Source organism: Anomaloglossus baeobatrachus, chromosome 5 (assembly GCF_048569485.1).
Source record: "Anomaloglossus baeobatrachus isolate aAnoBae1 chromosome 5, aAnoBae1.hap1, whole genome shotgun sequence".
NCBI classification, from domain to species: domain Eukaryota; kingdom Metazoa; phylum Chordata; class Amphibia; order Anura; family Aromobatidae; genus Anomaloglossus; species Anomaloglossus baeobatrachus.
In genome coordinates, this window is record NC_134357.1 from 18,366,939 (window position 1) to 18,388,060 (window position 21,122).

A 21,122-nucleotide genomic window follows, 5' to 3' on the forward strand; every position below is an offset into this window, starting at 1 on the left:
TAGATAATGTGGACTTTTACCCTGATTCTCCAGCAGCTCCTGATACGTTTCGCTCTGTCTTTCCTGATTGGAATTGACACTTTCTTCTTCTCCATCCATAGACGACCAGGCCATTAACGTTGCCTCAGAGATCGCAAATTGCTGCATAACACCTTGAGAAACAAAGAAAAGAAAAGAATAAAAGAGCAGTAAAAGCTTCCAAATCCTCGAATACTATTATTCCACGGTGCTGCCGTCATGGGAGGTCCCGGAACACAGCCTAAAACACAACCAGATGCCACGTCTGTGTTCTGCTGAACGCCCATGCCAGATGTGTAAAATAAGGATGTAAATGATAACTTCACAGGGTCCGGAGTGGGGCCTCCTATAGAATGGGAAACCTAGAAGTCAACATGACCAAATAAATGACCTAGTCACATAACCTAGGATACAAAGCCAAACAAGAATCTTCTCCAAAAGGAAACTACTTCCATTTGCAGTCATCTGTTTCAGGGCTCGTGCAATGTACGTCTGTCCACTCTAAAAAATAAACCAAATAAAATTGGAGACTAAAGAGGTATGAGGCAACCCCACACGAATGTCACTTCCTCGGGATCTCATATCCCCTTTTCTCCTTTGGCCGCCCTCCTTGGCTTTTTTTTATAGTATTCACTTTGGTAGTGGCATAACTAGAGTCCAATGGGCCCCAGTGCAAAATTTGATCCAGCCCCCCCAATCTGGGCCATTGTAGCATTCAAAATCCTATAAAGACATATGAGTTGCCCCCGGCATCCCCTTCATCATGTGCTAATGTCCCCCCATCCTGGATCACTTCCTGGTAAATATGTCCCCCATCCTGGTGTAGGACCCCATCATGGCTCATACTGGTATATATGATCCCATCATGGCCCTATCCTTCTGTACGACCCCATCATGGCCCCATCCTGGTATGTATGTCGCCATCCTGGTATATATGTCCTCATCCTGGTATATATTGCAAGATCATGTCCCCATCCTGGTATATATGGCCCCATCATGTCTACATCCTGGTATATAGCCACATCCTGATATATGTTCCATTCATGTCCCCATCCTGGTATATAGCTTTATCATGTCCCCATCCTAGTATACTGTATAAGGCCCTATTATGTCCCCAACCTGGTAAATATGGCCCCATCATGTTTCCATCCTGGGATAAAGCCCCATCCTAGTATATGTCCCTATTCTGGCCACATGCTGGTATATAGCCTCATCCTGGTATATGTTCCCATCATGTCTCTATCCTGCTGTATGTTCTCATCCTGGTATATAGCCCCATTCATGTCCCCATCCTAGAATATAGCCCCATCCTGATTGATGTTACAATCATGTCCACAAGTATTAATTAGGGGGGCAACCAAGTATTAATTAGGGTGCAACAACCAAGTATTAATTAGGGTGGAGCAACTAAGTATTAATTAGGGTGGAGTAACCAAGTATTAATTAGGGGGGAGCAACTAAGTATTAATTAGGGTGGAGTAACCAAGTATTAATTAGGGTGGAGTAAACAAGTATTAATTAGGGTAGAGCAACCAAGTATTAATTAGGGGGGCAACCAAGTATTATGTAGGGAGGAGCAACCAAGTATTAATTAGGGTGCAACAACCAAGTATTAATTAGGGTGGAGCAACTAAGTATTAATTAGGGTGGAGTAACCAAGTATTAATTAGGGGGGAGTAACCAAGTATTAATTAGGGGTCTTTATTGTTGCACCGGCTCTTTATTCTTTGTATATTCTTTGAAATTGCAATATGTAAGTTGACAATCAATGTTTTATTGTTGTATTACTGCGGACCACTAATTAAAACAGCTTGAGAGTAGAACTTTGGTACATTTCCTTTTATTTCTGAAGATATTGTACAGTCAAAAAAATGAAAAAAGTAAATTTGCTATTCAGATGAACAATGTGACTTCTTTCACTATATTCGGCCAGTGTACAGCATAAGTTTCAGTTCTCGGGCAGCATGACCCGACTTCTCCCCGCTCAGTGCATTTTATATAATCCTAATAAAATGTGCTAATTACGGCCCTGACAGCTGCCTTTTCAGCATTCGAGACCTCAGGAGGCCCAGTCCATTGCCACTTCTCGTCCAGATCATGCAGAACCGTACAGCACAGCACGCCGAGGTATACATCCTATACATCCGCCGCACATTCGCACCAATTAATGCCCCTAATTACAGCCCTGGTCAAGAGACGGATTGTTCCTGGAGGGAAATGACTCCTCTGCTGATTGCAGCTTTCTGTAGGTGGAATGTAATTCCCTGTGTAAGGCAGCAGCCCACAGGTCTATCTGCGGTGAGGAGAGAATCTGGCAACGCCAAACACAGCGACGTGCGGCAAAGAAAATACATGACATAGAATCTAATGGATATTAATGACGGAGAGTGCAACGAAAATGCTAATATTGACTGAGCTGAGCGGAGAGAAATCACGCAGGATCAGGGCAGAGTAGAGGTAGAAGGTAAAGCCCCAATGTAAAATGTGGACCCTAATTGCAATTTATAGTACAGGGGTCTTTTATGGCAGAAGGAACTTTGGCCCCTGCAGGCACAAGGGTCTCGTCCGTCTGCTACCTTTATAATCCTGCAGCAATGCAGTATAAAGACTCCAAACGGCGGCTGAACCCGCCAATAACAGGTTTGGCCAATGGTCTAATTTGTACAATGCGCATTTGGTGGAGGGCACGGGGAAGGAGGACTCCGTTACAGTCTCAGGCGTCGCACATTCATCTCTTTCCTCAGACAATAAAGTTCCAGAAAAGTTCTTTCTCAAAAACACTTTCAACTTTATTTCTGGGATACAGCCTCGGTCCACGTCTCGCCACCACCGGTATACGTCTCACAAGGGTTTCCTCTACTATTCACATGTCACAGTTGCAGCAGTTGGTTCTCTGCCATGTGGGCACTGTCTACAGTCTAAGCCCTTCCTTTCCCTCACTTCACTTCATATTTGCAGAGGGGTCGGCATGGATACGGGGTCTCCCCTTCGTGCCAGGATATCTAGATATACCCTCCCACTACCAGGGGGGCGCACTGACCTACTCCAAGGGTGAGGGTCTTCTTCCATTCCCACCAGTAAGCACCGACGCTAGACCCCCAACTGTCAGACTAAACCCCTCTCTGTGGGGGGATGCAGTTCTGCCTTCTGTCCAGGATCCCACGTGTCACAGCCGTGGGGGTGACCCATAGAGTCAGGATTTGTTTCTAGGGACATCTCACGTCTACATCTCCCTAGTCCCTCTCCCTCTGACTACTCTCTCAACTTCCTATTATATACACATCCCAATCCTCCTCCTTCTCCTCGCCCACCCAGGTGCCAGGACATATCCAAGCAACACTGCCACCTGGAGGCGGAATCTCACAAACAAGGCTTTTACAGTTGTAACACAAGACATTGGTGTGCCGGGTACAGATGCAGGGGTGGGCCTAACCCTTAACCTCCCTACATGCCGGCCAAGTGATGGTCGGGAGATATGGAGATAGAACATGTCCGATTTCAGACTTTCGATTGCATTGTTCTCCCAGAGTTAAGCTGTTGACCAACATGGTGAGATATGGAGCCTGAAAGTCAAAAGGCCAAAACATTGTTATTGTTTTGCTCATCGGTGTACTCCCCTATCCGTGCTGATTGTATCTGGCAGAATTTGGGGACATATGTGCAATGAACTTGGCCACCCATCTTTGATTTATGGTGCAGCTACCATTGTATTTACCTCCTTTCTAAACTAATGCAATTATTAGAATAGCAGATTATTATTTTTACCTGACTTTTCATTTGACCATTCTCTTGGACTGACCCTTGATGCCCACTCTCGGGTATGACCTAAAATTGCCTGATTATGCTCTGCCCATTTATTATGCCTGCACTCTTGGACTATGCCCATGGGTTCATCAAGCATGTGTCCTCAATGGGCGTCAGCAGCTGTCTGTCTGGCGTCTGCTTATGTCCTGCAGAAATAAAGGATCAGGCATGTTGAAATCACACATGCTCGATCCTCCATTTTCCTCACATCTGACCATGAATGAGATTTAGAGGCCACAATACACATTTGGTCACAATCAGTGGGTCCAGCAGACGCCATTGTAGTGTGCATGGCCGCCTGTACTATGAGCTATGGCTGCCCTTGTATCCACAGCCTCGGAAGGCATCTGAGGTTTATCGGCCAGCAGTCACGGCCATATGGCGGTATGAGGTGTTACGCCAGGTCCTGCGCTTTCTAAGAATGGGACTGCTGAGTGTGAGCTTTTATAGAGAGCTGGAACCAGTCTCCTCGTCTCGCATGGCTCGGTGTTCAATTTCTCTGAGTGCGGAAAAAATCTGCAGCAACAACGTGCAATGAGTTCTGCATCTATATACACAGGGCGGGATGCTCTGCAGATATGTACACAGGGCGGGATGCTCTGCAGATATATACACAGGGCGGGATGCTCTGCAGATATATACACAGGGCGGGATGCTCTGCAGATATATACACAGGGCGGGATGCTCTGCAGATATGTACACAGGGCGGGATGCTCTGCAGATATATACACAGGGCGGGATGCTCTGCAGATATATACACAGGGCGGGATGCTCTGCAGATATGTACACAGGGCGGGATGCTCTGCAGATATGTACACAGGGCGGGATGCTCTGCAGATATATACACAGGGCGGGATGCTCTGCAGATATGTACACAGGGCGGGATGCTCTGCAGATATATACACAGGGCGGGATGCTCTGCAGATATGTACACAGGGCGGGATGCTCTGCAGATATATACACAGGGCGGGATGCTCTGCAGATATATACACAGGGCGGGATGCTCTGCAGATATATACACAGGGCGGGATGCTCTGCAGATATGTACACAGGGCGGGATGCTCTGCAGATATATACACAGGGCGGGATGCTCTGCAGATATATACACAGGGCGGGATGCTCTGCAGATATGTACACAGGGCGGGATGCTCTGCAGATATGTACACAGGGCGGGATGCTCTGAAGCTATATACACAGGGCGGGATGCTCTGCAGCTATATACACAGGGCGGGATGCTCTGCAGATATGTACACAGGGCGGGATGCTCTGCAGATATGTACACAGGGCGGGATGCTCTGCAGATATGTACACAGGGCGGGATGCTCTGCAGATATGTACACAGGGCGGGATGCTCTGCAGATATGTACACAGGGCGGGATGCTCTGAAGCTATATACACAGGGCGGGATGCTCTGCAGCTATATACACAGGGCGGGATGCTCTGCAGATATGTACACAGGGCGGGATGCTCTGCAGATATGTACACAGGGCGGGATGCTCTGCAGATATGTACACAGGGCGGGATGCTCTGCAGATATGTACACAGGGCGGGATGCTCTGCAGATATGTACACAGGGCGGGATGCTCTGCAGATATGTACACAGGGCGGGATGCTCTGAAGCTATATACACAGGGCGGGATGCTCTGCAGCTATATACACAGGGCGGGATGCTCTGCAGATATGTACACAGGGCGGGATGCTCTGCAGATATGTACACAGGGCGGGATGCTCTGCAGATATGTACACAGGGCGGGATGCTCTGCAGATATGTAAACAGGGCGGGATGCTCTGCAGATATGTACACAGGGCGGGATGCTCTGAAGCTATATACACAGGGCGGGATGCTCTGCAGCTATATACACAGGGCGGGATGCTCTGCAGATATGTACACAGGGCGGGATGCTCTGCAGATATGTACACAGGGCGGGATGCTCTGCAGCTATATACACAGGGCGGGATGCTCTGCAGCTATATACACAGGGCGGGATGCTCTGCAGCTATATACACAGGGTGGGATGCTCTGCAGACATATACACAGGGCGGGATGCTCTGCAGGTATGTACACAGGGTGGGATGCTCTGCAGATATGTACACAGGGCGGGAGGCTCTGCAGATATGTACACAGGGCGGGATGCTCTGCAGCTATATACACAGGGCTGGATGCTCTGCAGATATATACACAAGGAGCGAAGCTCAGCGGCTATATACACAGGGTGGGATGCTCTGCAGATATATACACAGGGCGGGATGCTCTGCAGATATGTACACAGGGCGGGATGCTCTGCAGATATATACACAGGGCGGGATGCTCTGCAGAAATATACAAAGGGCGGGATGCTCTGCAGATATATACACAGGGCGGGATGCTCTGCAGATATATACACAAGGAGCGAAGCTCAGCAGCTATATACACAGGGTGGGATGCTCTGCAGATATATACACAGGGCGGGATGCTCTGCAGATATGTACACAGGGTGGGATGCTCTGCAGATATGTACACAGGGCGGGATGCTCTGCAGATATATACACAGGGCGGGATGCTCTGCAGATATATACACAGGGCGGGATGCTCTGCAGATATGTACACAGGGCGGGATGCTCTGCAGATATGTACACAGGGCGGGATGCTCTGCAGATATGTACACAGGGCGGGATGCTCTGCAGATATGTACACAGGGCGGGATCCTCTGCAGATATGTACACAGGGCGGGATGCTCTGCAGATATGTACACAGGGTGGGATCCTCTGCAGATATGTACACAGGGCAGGATGCTCTGCAGATATGTATACAGGGCAGGATGCTCTACAAATATGTACACAGGGCGGGATGCTCTGCAGATATGTACACAGGGCGGGATGCTCTGCAGCTATATACACAGGGCGGGATGCTCTGCAGCTATATACACAGGGTGGGATGCTCTGCAGCTATATACACAGGGTGGGATGCTCTGCAGATATATACACAGGGCGGGATGTTCTGCAGATATGTACACAGGGTGGGATGCTCTGCAGATATGTACACAGGGCGAGATGCGCTGCAGATATGTACACAGGGCGGGATGCTCTGCAGCTATATACACAGGGCGGGATGTTCTGCAGATATATACACAAGGAGCGAAGCTCAGCGGCTATATACACAGGGTGGGATGCTCTGCAGATATGTACACAGGGCGGGATGCTCTGCAGATAAATACACAGGGCGGGATGCTCTGCAAATATGTACACAGGGCGGGATGCTCTGCAGATATATACACAGGGTGGGATGCTCTGTAAATATGTACACAGGGCGGGATGCTCTGCAGATATGTATACAGGGTGGGATGCTCTGTAAATATGTACACAGGGCGGGATGCTCTGCAGATATGTATACAGAGCGGGATGCTTTGCAGATATGTACACAGGGCAGGATGCTCTGCAGATATGTATACAGAGCGGTATGCTCTGCAGATATGTACACAGGGCGGGATGCTCTGCAGATATGTACACAGGGCGGGATGCTCTGCAGATATATACACAGGGCGGGATGCTCTGCAGATATATACACAGGGTGGGATGCTCTGTAAATATGTACACAGGGCGGGATGCTCTGCAGATATGTATACAGAGCGGGATGCTTTGCAGATATGTACACAGGGCAGGATGCTCTGCAGATATGTATACAGAGCGGGATGCTCTGCAGATATGTACACAGGGCGGGATGCTCTGCAGATATGTACACAGGGCGGGATGCTCTGCAGATATGTACACAGGGCGGGATGCTCTGCAGATATATACACAGGGCAGGATGCTCTGCAGATATATACACAGGGCGGGATGCTCTGCAGCTATATACACAGGGAGAGAAGCTCTGCAGCTATATACACAGAGAGGGAGGCTCTGTATATACAGCAGTTGAAATAAGTATTGAAAACGACACCCATTCTCAAAACAAATATATTTCTAAAACGTGCTATTCACATAATTTTCTCACCAGATGTTGTAACAACCCATCCAATCAACACACGCAAATAAATCAAACCATAGATGTCCATACATTTAGTGATGTGTAATAATGAGAAATGACACCAGCTGAAATCTATCAGTAATTAGAAAGCAATTCTGACACTTAGTGAAAAAAAATATCAGCTGGTTCAACTGAGGGCCTATAAAAAGGTGTCTCATTACTAAGGTGCCACACAAGAAACATCTCATGATGGGTAAAACCAGTGAGCTGTCTCAAGACCTTCGCAACCTTATTGTTGCCAAACATACTGATGACATTTGTTATTTCACCATAAACCAGCTAAGACCATTCGCTCCCCATGAGGTTTCAGTCAGAAAAGTGAAACTAATTATCAGAAAAGTTGTCCAAGAGCCAAGAACCACCTCTGGAGAGCTACAGAGAGATCTGGAATCAGCAGGTACAATTGATTCAAAGAAAACAATCAGTATTGCACTCGCCCTCCATGTCCTGTATGCACGCTCCTGTATACACGCTCACCACGCAAGACTCTACTACCGAACAAAAATCATGTTCAAGAGTATTTAAAGTTAGATCAAAAAGATTTAGACAAGTTATGAAATAATGGAGAATATAGTCTGGTCAGATGAGAGCAAAATTGAACTTTTTGAAGGCCATAATACACACCATGTTGGTATGATGTGTAGAGGTGGGGGCATCATGGTATGGGGCCGTTTTTCAGTCAACAGCAGGGAAAGAAAATAAAGCTGCTAAAATGGCCAAAATCCCACCTGAGCAGTGCAGGTGACCAGTGTCTCCATACAGGAGGCGTCTGGAAGCTTTATCACCAGCAAAGATTTTTGTGCAAAGTATTAAATACATTTCAGTAACGTGTTCAATACTTTTTCCCTGTGTCATTTCTCATTATTGCACATAACTTAATTTATGGACATCTTTGGTTTGATTTCTTCCTGTGTGGATTGGAAAGGTTGTGACTGACATCTGGTGAGAAATTTATATCAATAGCACCTCCCTGCGCATGCATGACTTTTATGATGTATTTTGTTGTACATACATCTTTTCATGGGTGCTTTAAATAACGCAATGTGATATAATCTGTCGAAACATAAAGTGATATAATACACACAGAGAGGTAATGCAGCAATAATCGTCTGTAATATGACATAAACCAGTATATATATGTATACACACCGTGTGCAGAATTATTAGGCAGATGAGTATTTGATCACATGATGCTTTTTATACACGTCGTCCTACTCCAAGCTGTATAGGCTGAGAGCCAACTACCAATGAAGTAACTCAGGTGATGTGCCTCTCTGTAATGAGGAGGGGTGCGGTGTAATGACACAACACCCTATATAAGGGGGGCTTAATTATTAGGCAACTTCCTTTCCTTTGGCAAAATGGGTCAAGAGAGATTTGACGGGCTCTGAAAAGTCCATATTGTGCGATGTCTTGCAGAGGGATGCGGCAGTCTTGAAATTGCCAAACTTTTGAAGCTTTTTTGCCCAACAGGGTCGCAAGAAGCGTGTTGGGCAAAAAAGGCGCAAAATAACTGCCCATGAATTGAGGAAAATCAAGCGTGAAGCTGCCAAGATGCCATTTGCCACCAGTTTGGCCATATTTCAGAGCTGCAACGTTACTGGAGTATCAAAAAGCACAAGGTGTGCCATACTCAGGGACATGGCCAAGGTAAGGAAGGCTGAAAACCACCACCTCTGACCAAGAAACAAGATAAAATGTCAAGACTGGGTCAAGAAATATCTTAAGACTGATTTTTCAAAGGTTTTATGGACTGATGAAATGAGAGTGCTTCTTGATGGGCCAGATGAATGGGCCAGAGGCTGGATCAGTAAAAACTACTCCACAGTGTGGCTGGCCAGTAAAGGTCTAAAAGATGAAAAAATAATGACCTGGCCCCCTTGTTCACCTGATCTGAACCCCATAGAGAACCTGTGGTCCCTCATAAAATGTGAGATCTACAGGGAGGGAAAACAGTCCACCTCTGGGAGCAGTGTCTGGAGGCTGTGGTGGCTGCTGCATGCAATGTGGATCATAAACAGATCAAGCAATGACAGGATCTATGGATGGTCGGCTGCTGAGTGTCATCACAAAGAAAGGGGGCTATATTGGGCACTCATTTTTTGGGGGTCTTGTTTTTGCATGGCAGAAATTTTGTGCAGTTATATTGGTTACCTGGTGACAATAAACAAGTGAGATGGGAATAGATTTGTTTTTTATTAAGTTGCCTAATAATTCTGCACAGTAATAGTTACCTGCACAAACAGATATCCTCCTAAGATAGCCAGTGTATATATATATATAAATAACATGGGTAACAGAGCGTAAGCAACTCAACAATACGGTGTAACACAGGGCAGGCCATAATACGGTGTAACTCAAGGTAGGCCATATTACAATGTAACACAGGGTGGGCCACAATATGGTGTTATGCAAGGTGGGCAATAATGCGGTGTAGCTCAGGGTGGGCAATAATACAGTGTAACACATGGTGGTGGGCCATAATGTGGTGTAAAACAGAGTAGGCCATAATACGGTGTAACTCAGGGTGGGACATAATACGGTGTAAGGGCCCCTTCACACGCCTGTGAAAATCACACATGTTTTTCACGGACGTGTCAAAGGTGCGTATTGTCCTCCGTGTGCCGTGTTTATGGCACACGTGTGTTCTCCGTGTGTTATCCGTGATAGCACACGGAGAACGGGAACTTTCTACTCACCTGTCCCTGGCGTCGCTGTTCGTGGTGCTGATCTTTGGTCTCCGGCCCTGCCGACTCCCCGCTGCTGCTGCTTCCGGCTTGCAGTGGAGTGTATAGTCAATGAGCATAATGAGCGGGGTTCGGAGCAAGTGACAGCAGCGGCAGAGACATCAGCGCTGGAGAAGAGGAGTATAGAAATTCTTTTTTTTTCACAGACACGTGCGTTTTCTCCGGTGTGTATCACACGGATCACATCCGTGCGGTCCATGTGACACCTGTGATGCTGGAGAAAAACGGACATGTCTACATGTGGAGCACACGGGCACACGTATGCTCCATATGCACACATGGTCTATGGCAAAACACACACGTGTGCGCAGACCCATTGATTTTAATGGGTCTACGTGTGCCCGTCTCTCCGGCACGTGAGAAAACGGACCAAACACGTACCGGAGACACGGATGTGTGAAGGAGGCCTGACACAGGGTGGGACATAATACGGTGTAACACAAGGTGGGCCATAATATGGTGTAACACAGGGTGGGCCATAATACGGTGCAACACAGAGTAGGCCATAATACGGTGTAACCCATTGTGGGCCATAATATGGTGTTACTCAGGGTGGGCCACAATGCGGTATAACACATGGTGGGTCATAATATGGTGTAACACAACACATGGTGGGCCACAATATGGTGTAACACAGGGTGGGCCACAATATGGTGTAAGGCATGGTGGGGATAATACGGTGTAACACATGGTGGGCCAGAATACTGTGTTACTCAGGGTGGGCCACAATGCGGTATAACACATGGTGGGTCATAATATGGTGTAACACAGGGTGGGCCACAATATGGTGCAACACATGGTGGGCCACAATATGGTGCAACACATGGTGGGCCAGAATACGGTGTTACTCAGGGTGGGCCAAAATGCGGTATAACACATGGTGGGTCATAATATGGTGCAACACATGGTGGGCCACAATATGGTGTCAAAACTGTCAGACATTACATCTGACTATGTGTCCATAGCAACCAATCAGATCTCAGCTTTCATTTTACCTCAGCAGTGTAGGCCATGACTGCGGCCGTCGTCTCCTTCCTCTCAGTCGGGTGTTTCTATGGCGGTCGTGTTATACAATATGTGATAATGGAGGGATGGACAGGGTCAGTCAGACAGCGTCTTCTGTCATGCAAAGAGGAGGGGAGCCAGCACTGCTTATGAATGGCATGCAACAATGAAAAAATACAAAGTGTAATATTCACAAATTCATTCCACTGTAAGAATTCAATGAGATTTTTTCCAAATGATTGATCAATGATTTGCGCCCCCCTGCCCTGTCACGGTAAATCTCTATAGGGGGGTCCCTACACTATGTTATAAATTATTATAAGTCCATGCGGCAATATGAATCAGAGCAAATCTGGGGTGCACATGAAAAAGACAATGCAACATCCAATGTAGAAGGAGAATGGCACTCACCAGGTATTGCTGTATAAAATCGTGTTTATTCGGATCTGGAGGTTACATGTGCAGGGCAGGTGGGTGGGGAGGGAGAGCTATACACGTCCGACGACGGCCGTTTCGCACTTACAAAGTGCTTCAGCTGGTCTGGATGAACATGACATCATGTCCGTTTTTAACCACATAGCCCATGTGGCTGATGTCAGACAATTAAAGTGAATTAAAAACATTACATATCAACATATCTTAGGAACGCAGCTGTAGAAAAATACAAAATACAAAATATACTTTTCCATAATGGAGAAAAATCCGGAAAAATTATCCTAGGAACACACTTAAATCAATCTTATCATTCAGACCTAAAGGGCCTGTGGCATTAAATTTCATTATATATTCTGCCTCTCTTCTAAGCAGCGACTTATGGGTGTCGCCCCCTCTAGCCGCAGGTTCAACCAGGTCAATCCCTGCAAAGGTCAGCACATTGCAATCTGCATCATGGTGATTTTTTATGTGATTGAATAAACGCATAGACCCTATGCCACTCGCAATGGAATTCCTGTGTTCCCTGAACCTGATAAATAACTGTCATTAGTTTTGCCAATATAAAAATGATGGCAAGGACAGTATATGACGTATACTACCATTTTAGTCCTACAGGTAATCAGATGCCTAACCCTGTGTGAATGGCCTCCAATATCTAAAACTCTGCCCGTTTTATGGGAGGCACAGAACGAACAATTGCCGCATCTGAAATTACCTACCGGACCAAGATGGTGCAACCACGATTTAGGGGGCATATAGCGCTTTTTGACCAATATGTCGCCGATATTTTTACACCGCCTTTATGTCAATAGAGGCTTATTAAGCGCCATTTCTTTCAATTCCTGGATCCCCTCAATAATGTGCCAGTTTTTATTTATAATTGTTTTTATCATTCGGTCCATAGGCCCATACTTAAAATTAAAAACAAAACGGTTCAATTGTTTTTTGGCACGTATATTGCAGGATTTTTTCTTTTCTTGGTTATCAGAACGAAATTTAATTTCTGCTTCTTTCTGTATCTGATTAATAAGATTGAGGGGGTAACCTCCTTCTAGGAACCTATGTCTCAAGTCAAGGGTCTGGGCTTTTTATCTATCTGGACTGTTAGTAATCCTATTAAGCCTTAGAAATTGTCCAAAAGGGACCGATTGCAGCACGTGTCCTGGGTGAGCCCTTTCATAATGTAATAATGCGTTCACTGTGGCAGGTTTTCTATAGAGCTCCCGTATAATCCTCCCATCCTGGGCAGTTAATTTAACATCCAGGAACTCTATAGTCTGACCCCCAAATAGATGTGTGAACAACATGTTGTAATCATTATGTAAATTCAGATATGTCACAAAGGACTCGAATTGCTCTCTGTCCCCATCCCAGACAATCAGTATGTCGTCGACAAAGCGCAAATATTTTCTTATATGCTTTATATAAGGATTGTTGGGACTGTAAATCAAATTGTCTTCCAAATGTTGAAGGAAAAGGTTTGCGAAGGTACAAGCCACAGGGGTCCCCATGGCCACCCCGCTGCTCTGTAAAGGTCCAGTCACACTAAGCAACTTACCAGCGATCCCAACAACGATAGGGATCGCTGGTAAGTTGCTAGGAGGTTGCTGGTGAGATGTCACACTGCGACGCTCCAGCGATCCCACCAGCAACCTGACCTGGCAGGGATCGCTGGAGCGTCGCTACACGAGTTGCTGATGAGCTCACCAGCAACCAGTGACCAGCCCCCAGCGCCGCGTGGAAGATGCTGCGCTTGGTAACTAAGGTAAATATCGGGTAACCAACCCGATATTTACCTTGGTTACCAGTGCACGCAGCTACACGTGCAGAGAGCAGGGAGCAGCGCACACTGAGCGCTGGCTCCCTGCTCTCCTAGTTACAGCACACATCGGGTTAATTACCCGATGTGTGCTGCAGCTACATGTGCACAGAGCAGGGAGCAGCGCACACCGCTTAGCGCTGGCTCCCTGCTCTCCTAGTTACAGCACACATCGGGTTAATTAACCCGATGTGTCCTGCAGCTACATGTGCACACAGCAGGAGCCGGCACTGACAGTGAGAGCGGCGGAGGCTGGTAACAAAGGTAAATATCGGGTAACCAAGGACAGGGATTCTTGGTTACCCGATGTTTACTGTGGTTACCAGCCTCAGCAGAAGCCGGCTCCTGCTGCCTGCACATTTAGTTGTTGCTGTCTCGCTGTCACACACAGCGATCTGTGCTTCACAGCGGGACAGCAACAACTAAAAAATGGCCCAGGACATTCAGCAACAACCAACGACCTCACAGCAGGGGCCAGGTTGTTGCTGGATGTCACACACAGCAACATCGCTAGCAACGTCACAAAAGTTGTTCGTTAGCAGCGATGTTGCTAGCGATGTTGCTTAGTGTGACGGGGCCTTAAGAACCAGGTGTGGCCAAATTTAAAGGTCTTATTTTTCAGAATAAATGTCAGAGCTTGCTCCACAAAATTTATAAGAAGATTATCCTCACCTAGACCCTTCAGCATATCTATTATGGTGCTAATACCCAGTTGTTGTGGTATTCTGGTGAAAAGGCTTTCCACATCCAGTGAAGCCCAGCAGAAGGTTTCTTGCCACTCAAAATGCTCTAGCTGTTTCACCAGATCACCTGTATCCCTCACAAAGGAAGGAATAGTCTCTAATAATGGGTGTAGCAACCAATCTAGATATGCCGATAGGGGCTCGGTGAGGGACCCGGACCCTGATACTGTGGGTCTCCCCGGTGGCCTGGATTCAGATTTGTGCACTTTAGGTAACCAATACGAATGTGGTTTGGTTGGAAAAGGGGGGAACAGTCCCAACAATCCTTATATAAAGCATATAAGAAAATATTTGCGCTTTGTCGACGACATACTGATTGTCTGGGATGGGGACAGAGAGCAATTCGAGTCCTTTGTGACATATCTAAATTTCCATAATGATTACAACATGTTGCTCACACATTTATTTGGGGGTCAGACTATAGAGTTCCTGGATGTTGAATTAACTGCCCAGGATGGGAGGATTATACGGGAGCTCTACAGAAAACCTGCCACAGTGAACGCATTATTACATTATGAAAGGGCTCACCCAGGACACGTGTTGCAATCGGTCCCTTTTGGACAATTTCTAAGGCTTAATAGGATTACTAACAGTCCAGATAGATTAAAAGCCCAGACCCTTGATTTGAGCGATAGGTTCCTAGAAGGAGGTTACCCCCTCAATCCTATTAATCAGATACAGAAAGAAGCAGAAATTAAATTTCGTTCTGATAACCAAGAAAAGAAAATATCATGCAATATACGTGCCAAAAAACAATTGAACCGTTTTGTTTTCAATTTTAAGTATGGCCCTATGGACCGAATGATAAAAACAATTATAAATAAAAACTGGCACATTATTGAGGGGATCCAGGAATTGAAAGAAATGGCGCTTAATAAGCCTCTATTGACACATAGGCGCTGTAAAAATATCGGCGACATATTGGTCAAAAAGCGCTATATGCCCCCTAAATCGTGGTTGCACCATCTTGGTCCGGTAGGTAATTTCAGATGCGGCAATTGTTCGTTCTGTGCCTCCCATAAAACGGGCAGAGTTTTAGATATTGGAGGCCATTCACACAGGGTTAGGCATCTGATTACCTGTAGGACTAAAATGGTAGTATACGTCATATACTGTCCTTGCCATCATTTTTATATTGGCAAAACTATACGACAGTTATTTATCAGGTTCAGGGAACACAGGAATTCCATTGCGAGTGGCATAGGGTCTATGCGTTTAATCAATCACATAAAAAATCATCATGATGCAGATTGCAATGTGCTGACCTTTGCAGGGATTGACCTGGTTGAACCTGCGGCTAGAGGGGGCGACACCCATAAGTCGCTGCTTAGAAGAGAGGCAGAATATATAATGAAATTTAATGCCACAGGCCCTTTAGGTCTGAATGATAAGATTCATTTAAGTGTGTTCCTAGGATAATTTTTCTCCATTATGGAAAAGTATATTTTGTATTTTGTATTTTTCTACAGCTGCATTCCTAAAATATGTTGATATGTAATGTTTTTAATTCCCTTTAATTGTCTGACATCAGCCACATGGGCTATGTGGTTAAAAACGGAAATGATGTCATGTTCATCCAGACCAGCTGAAGCACTTTGTAAGTGCGAAACGGCCGTCGTCGGACGTGTATAGCTCTCCCTCCCCACCCACCTGCCCTGCACATGTAACCTCCAGATCCGAATAAACACGATTTTATACAGCAATACCTGGTGAGTGCCATTCTCCTTCTACATTGGGCCTCATATAATGAGCAGGACCACCACATTTTGCATGCCATTCTCGAGCAGTGCTGGCTCCCCCCCTCTTTGAGTGTCTTCTGTCAGTACATTATAGTTCTAGTTTTCATGGTCCACTCTATTTCAAGGCCTTGAAAAAGTATTCATGCCCTGTGAACTCTTCCATGTTTTTTTACGTTACACCCACAAAATTAAATATATTTTGGGATTTTCTGTGAAACCAGCACTGAGTACGAGTATTTGTGAAGTGTAAAGGAAATGATACAAGGATTACTGATCTGACCACAGAGATCCCCAGAGATCCTGAGCATGGTCTTGAACGGTGCAGTGGTGCGCAAACTCCATCAGAGCTCCATTCATTGACTATGGCACTACAGGGGAATGTGCAGTATCGCGTGTCTGAACGCACGTGCCTGGATCCACACATGATACCGGGACTAAAGCGGGCTTTACACACAGCGACATCGCTAGCGATGTCGCTGCCGATCGTACCCGCCCCCGTCGGTTGTGCGTCACGGGCAAATCGCTGCCCGTGGTGCACAACATCGTTAGTCCCCGTCACACATACTTACCTGCCTAGCGACGTCGCTCTGGCCGGCGAACCGCCTCCTTTCTAAGGGGGCGGTTCGTGCAGCGTCACTAAGCGGCCGCCCAATAGAAGCGGAGGGGCAGACATAAGCGGGCCGAACATCCCGCCCACCTCCTTCCTCATTGCCGGCGGCTGCAGGTACAATGTTGTTCCTCGTTCCTGCGGTGTCACACATAGAGATGTGTGCTGCCGCAGGAACGACAAACAACATCGTACCTGCAACAGCAACAATAATCGGGAAATCAACGACGAGTCAACGATATGGTAAGTATTTTTGATCGTTAACGGTCGTTCCTGCGGTGTCATACGCAACTTGTCGCTAACGAGGCCGGATGTGCGTCACGAATTCCGTGACCCCAATGGCATTTTGTTAGCAATGTCGTTGCGTGTAAAGCCCGCTTTACACAAGATCACACTGGCTTTCCAGAATCCCCTAGTGCTAATCATACATTTCAGGCTTTATTCACACATCAGTATTTTTGATCAGTATTTCATCAGTATTTTTATGCCAAAACCAGCCTCATCTCCAAAACGCAGAGCAAGTTCCAATCTTTCAATTATAGTTTTTGTCTGGTTTGACGTGTGAATGAATCCTTAGTCTATGTTCACACGTCCAGCTAATGTCCAATAGATCAGATCCAGCAATCCAGCAGCAATCACAACTTTTTCATCCGTTTTTGAAAAACTAATTTCGGATGGATCCGTTTTTTTTAACATTGAAATCTCGGGAAAACGGATCCGATAACTAATCACTATTTAGCTAGCCATCAGTTTTTGTTTAATTTTTAAAGGATCCGTTTTCATCTTACTGGATCAGTTTCGAAATGGAAGATAAATTGTAATCTTCTGTCAATGGATCCGTTTTCCATTGAGCCCAATGTTAAAAAAATAGATCCTGCTGAAATCAGATATTTAACCCCTTTACGACCTAAGAATTACCTATACATCCCAGGTCATATCTGTCCCTTTAATGAGTCTGCACATGTCTAATGATCTGATCAGCAGACATGTGCAGCTAACAGTAGCGGGTGGATCGGCAATCAAACTCTGACAGTGCGCTCCAGTGGTGATCGCCGTCAGTGGTCCCATAACACGATCACATGGTGCCAGTGGGTTGTCATGACAGCTGATGACCCCAGTCGCTGTCATGACTCACTTCTGTTGAATGATGGCAGAGCGCAGCAACCACATGAGAGCAGCATTTCTGCAGTACGCAGCGGTGCTGAAGATGATGACGCTAATGCTGGAGCATCGCTCTGATTAGCAGAAGCAATCGGATAGTGCAGGCATAAAGTTCCCTAAGTTCCCTAACAAGTAAAACAATTAAAAATGTAAAAATAAATGTTTTAAAAAAATATGAAAAAAATAAAGAAACTAAAAGTTTAAATCACCTCCCTTGCAGCACTGAAAATAAAACCATAAAAAACCCCACAAAAAAATACACATCTTTGGTATCGCCGCTTTCAGAAATGCCCGATCTATCAAAATACAAAATCAATTCATCTGATCGGTACACAGCATAGCAAGAAACAAAATCAAAACACCATAATTACATTTTTTTGTTTTTTAGGTCGCCAGAACATTGCAATAAAATGTGATAACAGGCGATCAAAATATCGTATCTACGCAAAGATAGTATCATTAAAAGCATCAGCTCAAAATGCAAAAAATAAGCAGTCACGAAAAATGAGAACGCTGCGGGTCTCGGGGAAAAAAAGCGCTATTCTTTTCTTTTGTGTTTTTTTTTGGTTTTGCTTTTTTTTTTTATTTTATTTTATTTTAGAAATTTCTGAAATTGTATTTTACCACTTAGGCGGGCTTTGCACGTTGCGATATCGCAAGCTGATGCTGCGATGTCGCACGCGATAGTCACCGCCCCTGTCGCAGGTACGATATCTTGTGATAGCTGGCGTAGCGATAATTATCGCTACGCCAGTTTCACATGCACTTACCTGCTCTGCGACCGTCGCTCTGGCCGGCGACCCGCCTCCTTCCTAAGGGAGCGGGTCGTGCGGCGTCACAGCGACGTCACACGGCAGGCGGCCAATGGCGGCGGAGGGGCGGAGATGAGCAGGATGTAAACATCCCGCCCACCTCCTTCCTTCCGTATAGCCGCTGGCGGCAGGTAAGGAGATGTTCCTCGCTCCTGCGGCTTCACAGATAGCGATGTGTGCTGCCGTAGGAACGAGGAACTACATCGTACCTGTCGCGGAACCGGCTTATGGAAATGTCGGAGCCTGCCTGCCGGAGCTTTTGCGCTCGTTAATCGTATTATCTAGGATTTACACACTACGACATCGCAAGTGACGCCGGATGTGCGTCACTTTCGATTTGACCCCACCGACATCGCACCTGCAATGTCGTAGTGTGCAAAGTCGCCCTTAGATTAAAGTAAAACTATACATGTTTGGTATCTACGAACTCGTACCGACCTGGGGAATGATATTGCCAGGTCAGTTTTACCATATAGTGAACAACATGGTAACAGGGTAAATAACAAAAAACAATCGTGCAATTGCACTTTTTTTGCAATTTTATCGCACTTGGATTTTTTTTCAGGTATTCCAATACAATATGGGGCAGAATAAAAGGTGTCAATCAAAAGTGCAACTCGCCCTGCAAAAAACAAGCCATCATATAGCTATAGTGATCGAAAAATACAAAAAGCTATGGCTCTTGGAAGAAAGGGGGAGAAAAAACGAAAAACGGAAAATCGCCAGCGGAGGTTAAAATTGGACAAAAAAAGTTGCTTGTGCAGAACTTTTTTGCCATGGATTGCAGCTGGATCTGTTTTAACAGTTGATTATGGACTTTAGAGAGCTTGGTTGGCTGTTGGTTGAGCTTTCGATTAGCCCACAGATCCTATTCTTGACTAGCTCATATGCGTGCATACTCCGCTCCATTGAGTGTGCATGTGTTCTCCACGGATAACAGACCGTAAGCAGCTCCCAGCCGGCGATCATCTCACATGGGAGCAAAAGAACTGGCACAATCACAGCAGAAAATGACAAAACACTATCCTAAGCACCAATCAGTAGATAATTCTGGAGATTTAGAGGATATCCAGAACTAGTAAAACAGCAGACTTCTAGCAGACACAGTGCCCCACCTGTACACAGGCTGAGTGCGGTACTGCAGCTCTGCGTCTGAGCTGCAGTACCAGACACAACCAGTACACAAGATTGGCGCCGTTTCTGTAAGCTTCCATTTTTTTTTACATCACATGACTATAATTGATACCATACGCACCGGCCAGGAACCTCGCCTCCTTTTCTCCATCACTCAGGTCAGAGTAAGCGTCGCTGTCCAGTTGAGTGCACTTAGTGGTCGGAGGCGGTGGCTGACCCCAACTTTGCCATTCTATCATATGGGCGACACGTCCCGAACCAATAGCTGTGGGCTTGGTCACGTGATCCTTCATCGTTCGAGAGATACCTGCGATGAGAGAGAAGGGGGTTATTATGTTGACTCCATGGCGCAGACGGGCGGTCGGCCCAGGTCCGGGTCGGGATCATCACACAACGTCCAGTACCTTTGACAGAGGATTTGGCGAGAGCACCAATTCCGTACGCATTAGAGTGTCTCTTCAACCGAGGAAGGATCGAGGTTGTGTCTTCCATTGATAGCTAACAGACGGATCATAAGAGAGAGAGAGGATATAATCGCTCAGGGAACGAGAGACAAGTATATAAAGATAGAGAGACAGGACAGGATCGAGAGACAGACGGACATGAGACAGGTTGTGCTCAGAGCCGAGAGCGGTGGATACAGAGAGCGAAGAGTGACGATGTGACCGCACTGTGACAGTGACAGAGAGAAGGTGATAACGAGAGTGTGAGCCAGTGGGGGAGGGGACCTCTAATGGTGGCCGGACATGGTGCAGATTCTCCGAAAATCCATCAAAAAGGGTATCCCCTTACAGAATTCCAATTGGGTGGGTTTCCAACTTCGCTGTTTCAATATCTCCCGTAGAGATCAGTGGACAGCAATGTCCACTTTTTACATGGATGGGGAACTAGGCACCCACGTACTGATGATTACTCGAGATCCCAAACATATTACATCTGCATTATATCTTAAGAAACACTGCACATGTCCAGCTTAAAGGGGGTTTTCACAACTTAGATATTGACGTTTGACTTAATGGCAAAGGAATATTGATGAGTGGTCACTACCACGCTCTTCAGTCAACAGGACGTGGATATGCCAAAAGATAAATAGTC

At 46.1% G+C, this 21,122-nt stretch overlaps 1 protein-coding gene across 3 annotated transcripts in view; it reads right to left on the reverse strand.

Moving 5' to 3' along the window:
• The window catches only part of FAM131B (family with sequence similarity 131 member B), a 150,623-nt gene that overhangs the window by 26,711 nt on the left and 102,790 nt on the right, over positions 1 to 21,122 (reverse strand). For all 3 annotated transcript variants that reach the window (XM_075348243.1, XM_075348242.1, XM_075348241.1), the window contains 3 exons: positions 20,432 to 20,525; positions 20,149 to 20,334; positions 21 to 152 (listed from right to left, as the gene is read on the reverse strand). In XM_075348243.1, the coding sequence (XP_075204358.1) occupies positions 21 to 152; positions 20,149 to 20,334; positions 20,432 to 20,525 (412 nt within the window). The remainder of the gene's footprint in view (positions 1 to 20; positions 153 to 20,148; positions 20,335 to 20,431; positions 20,526 to 21,122) is intronic.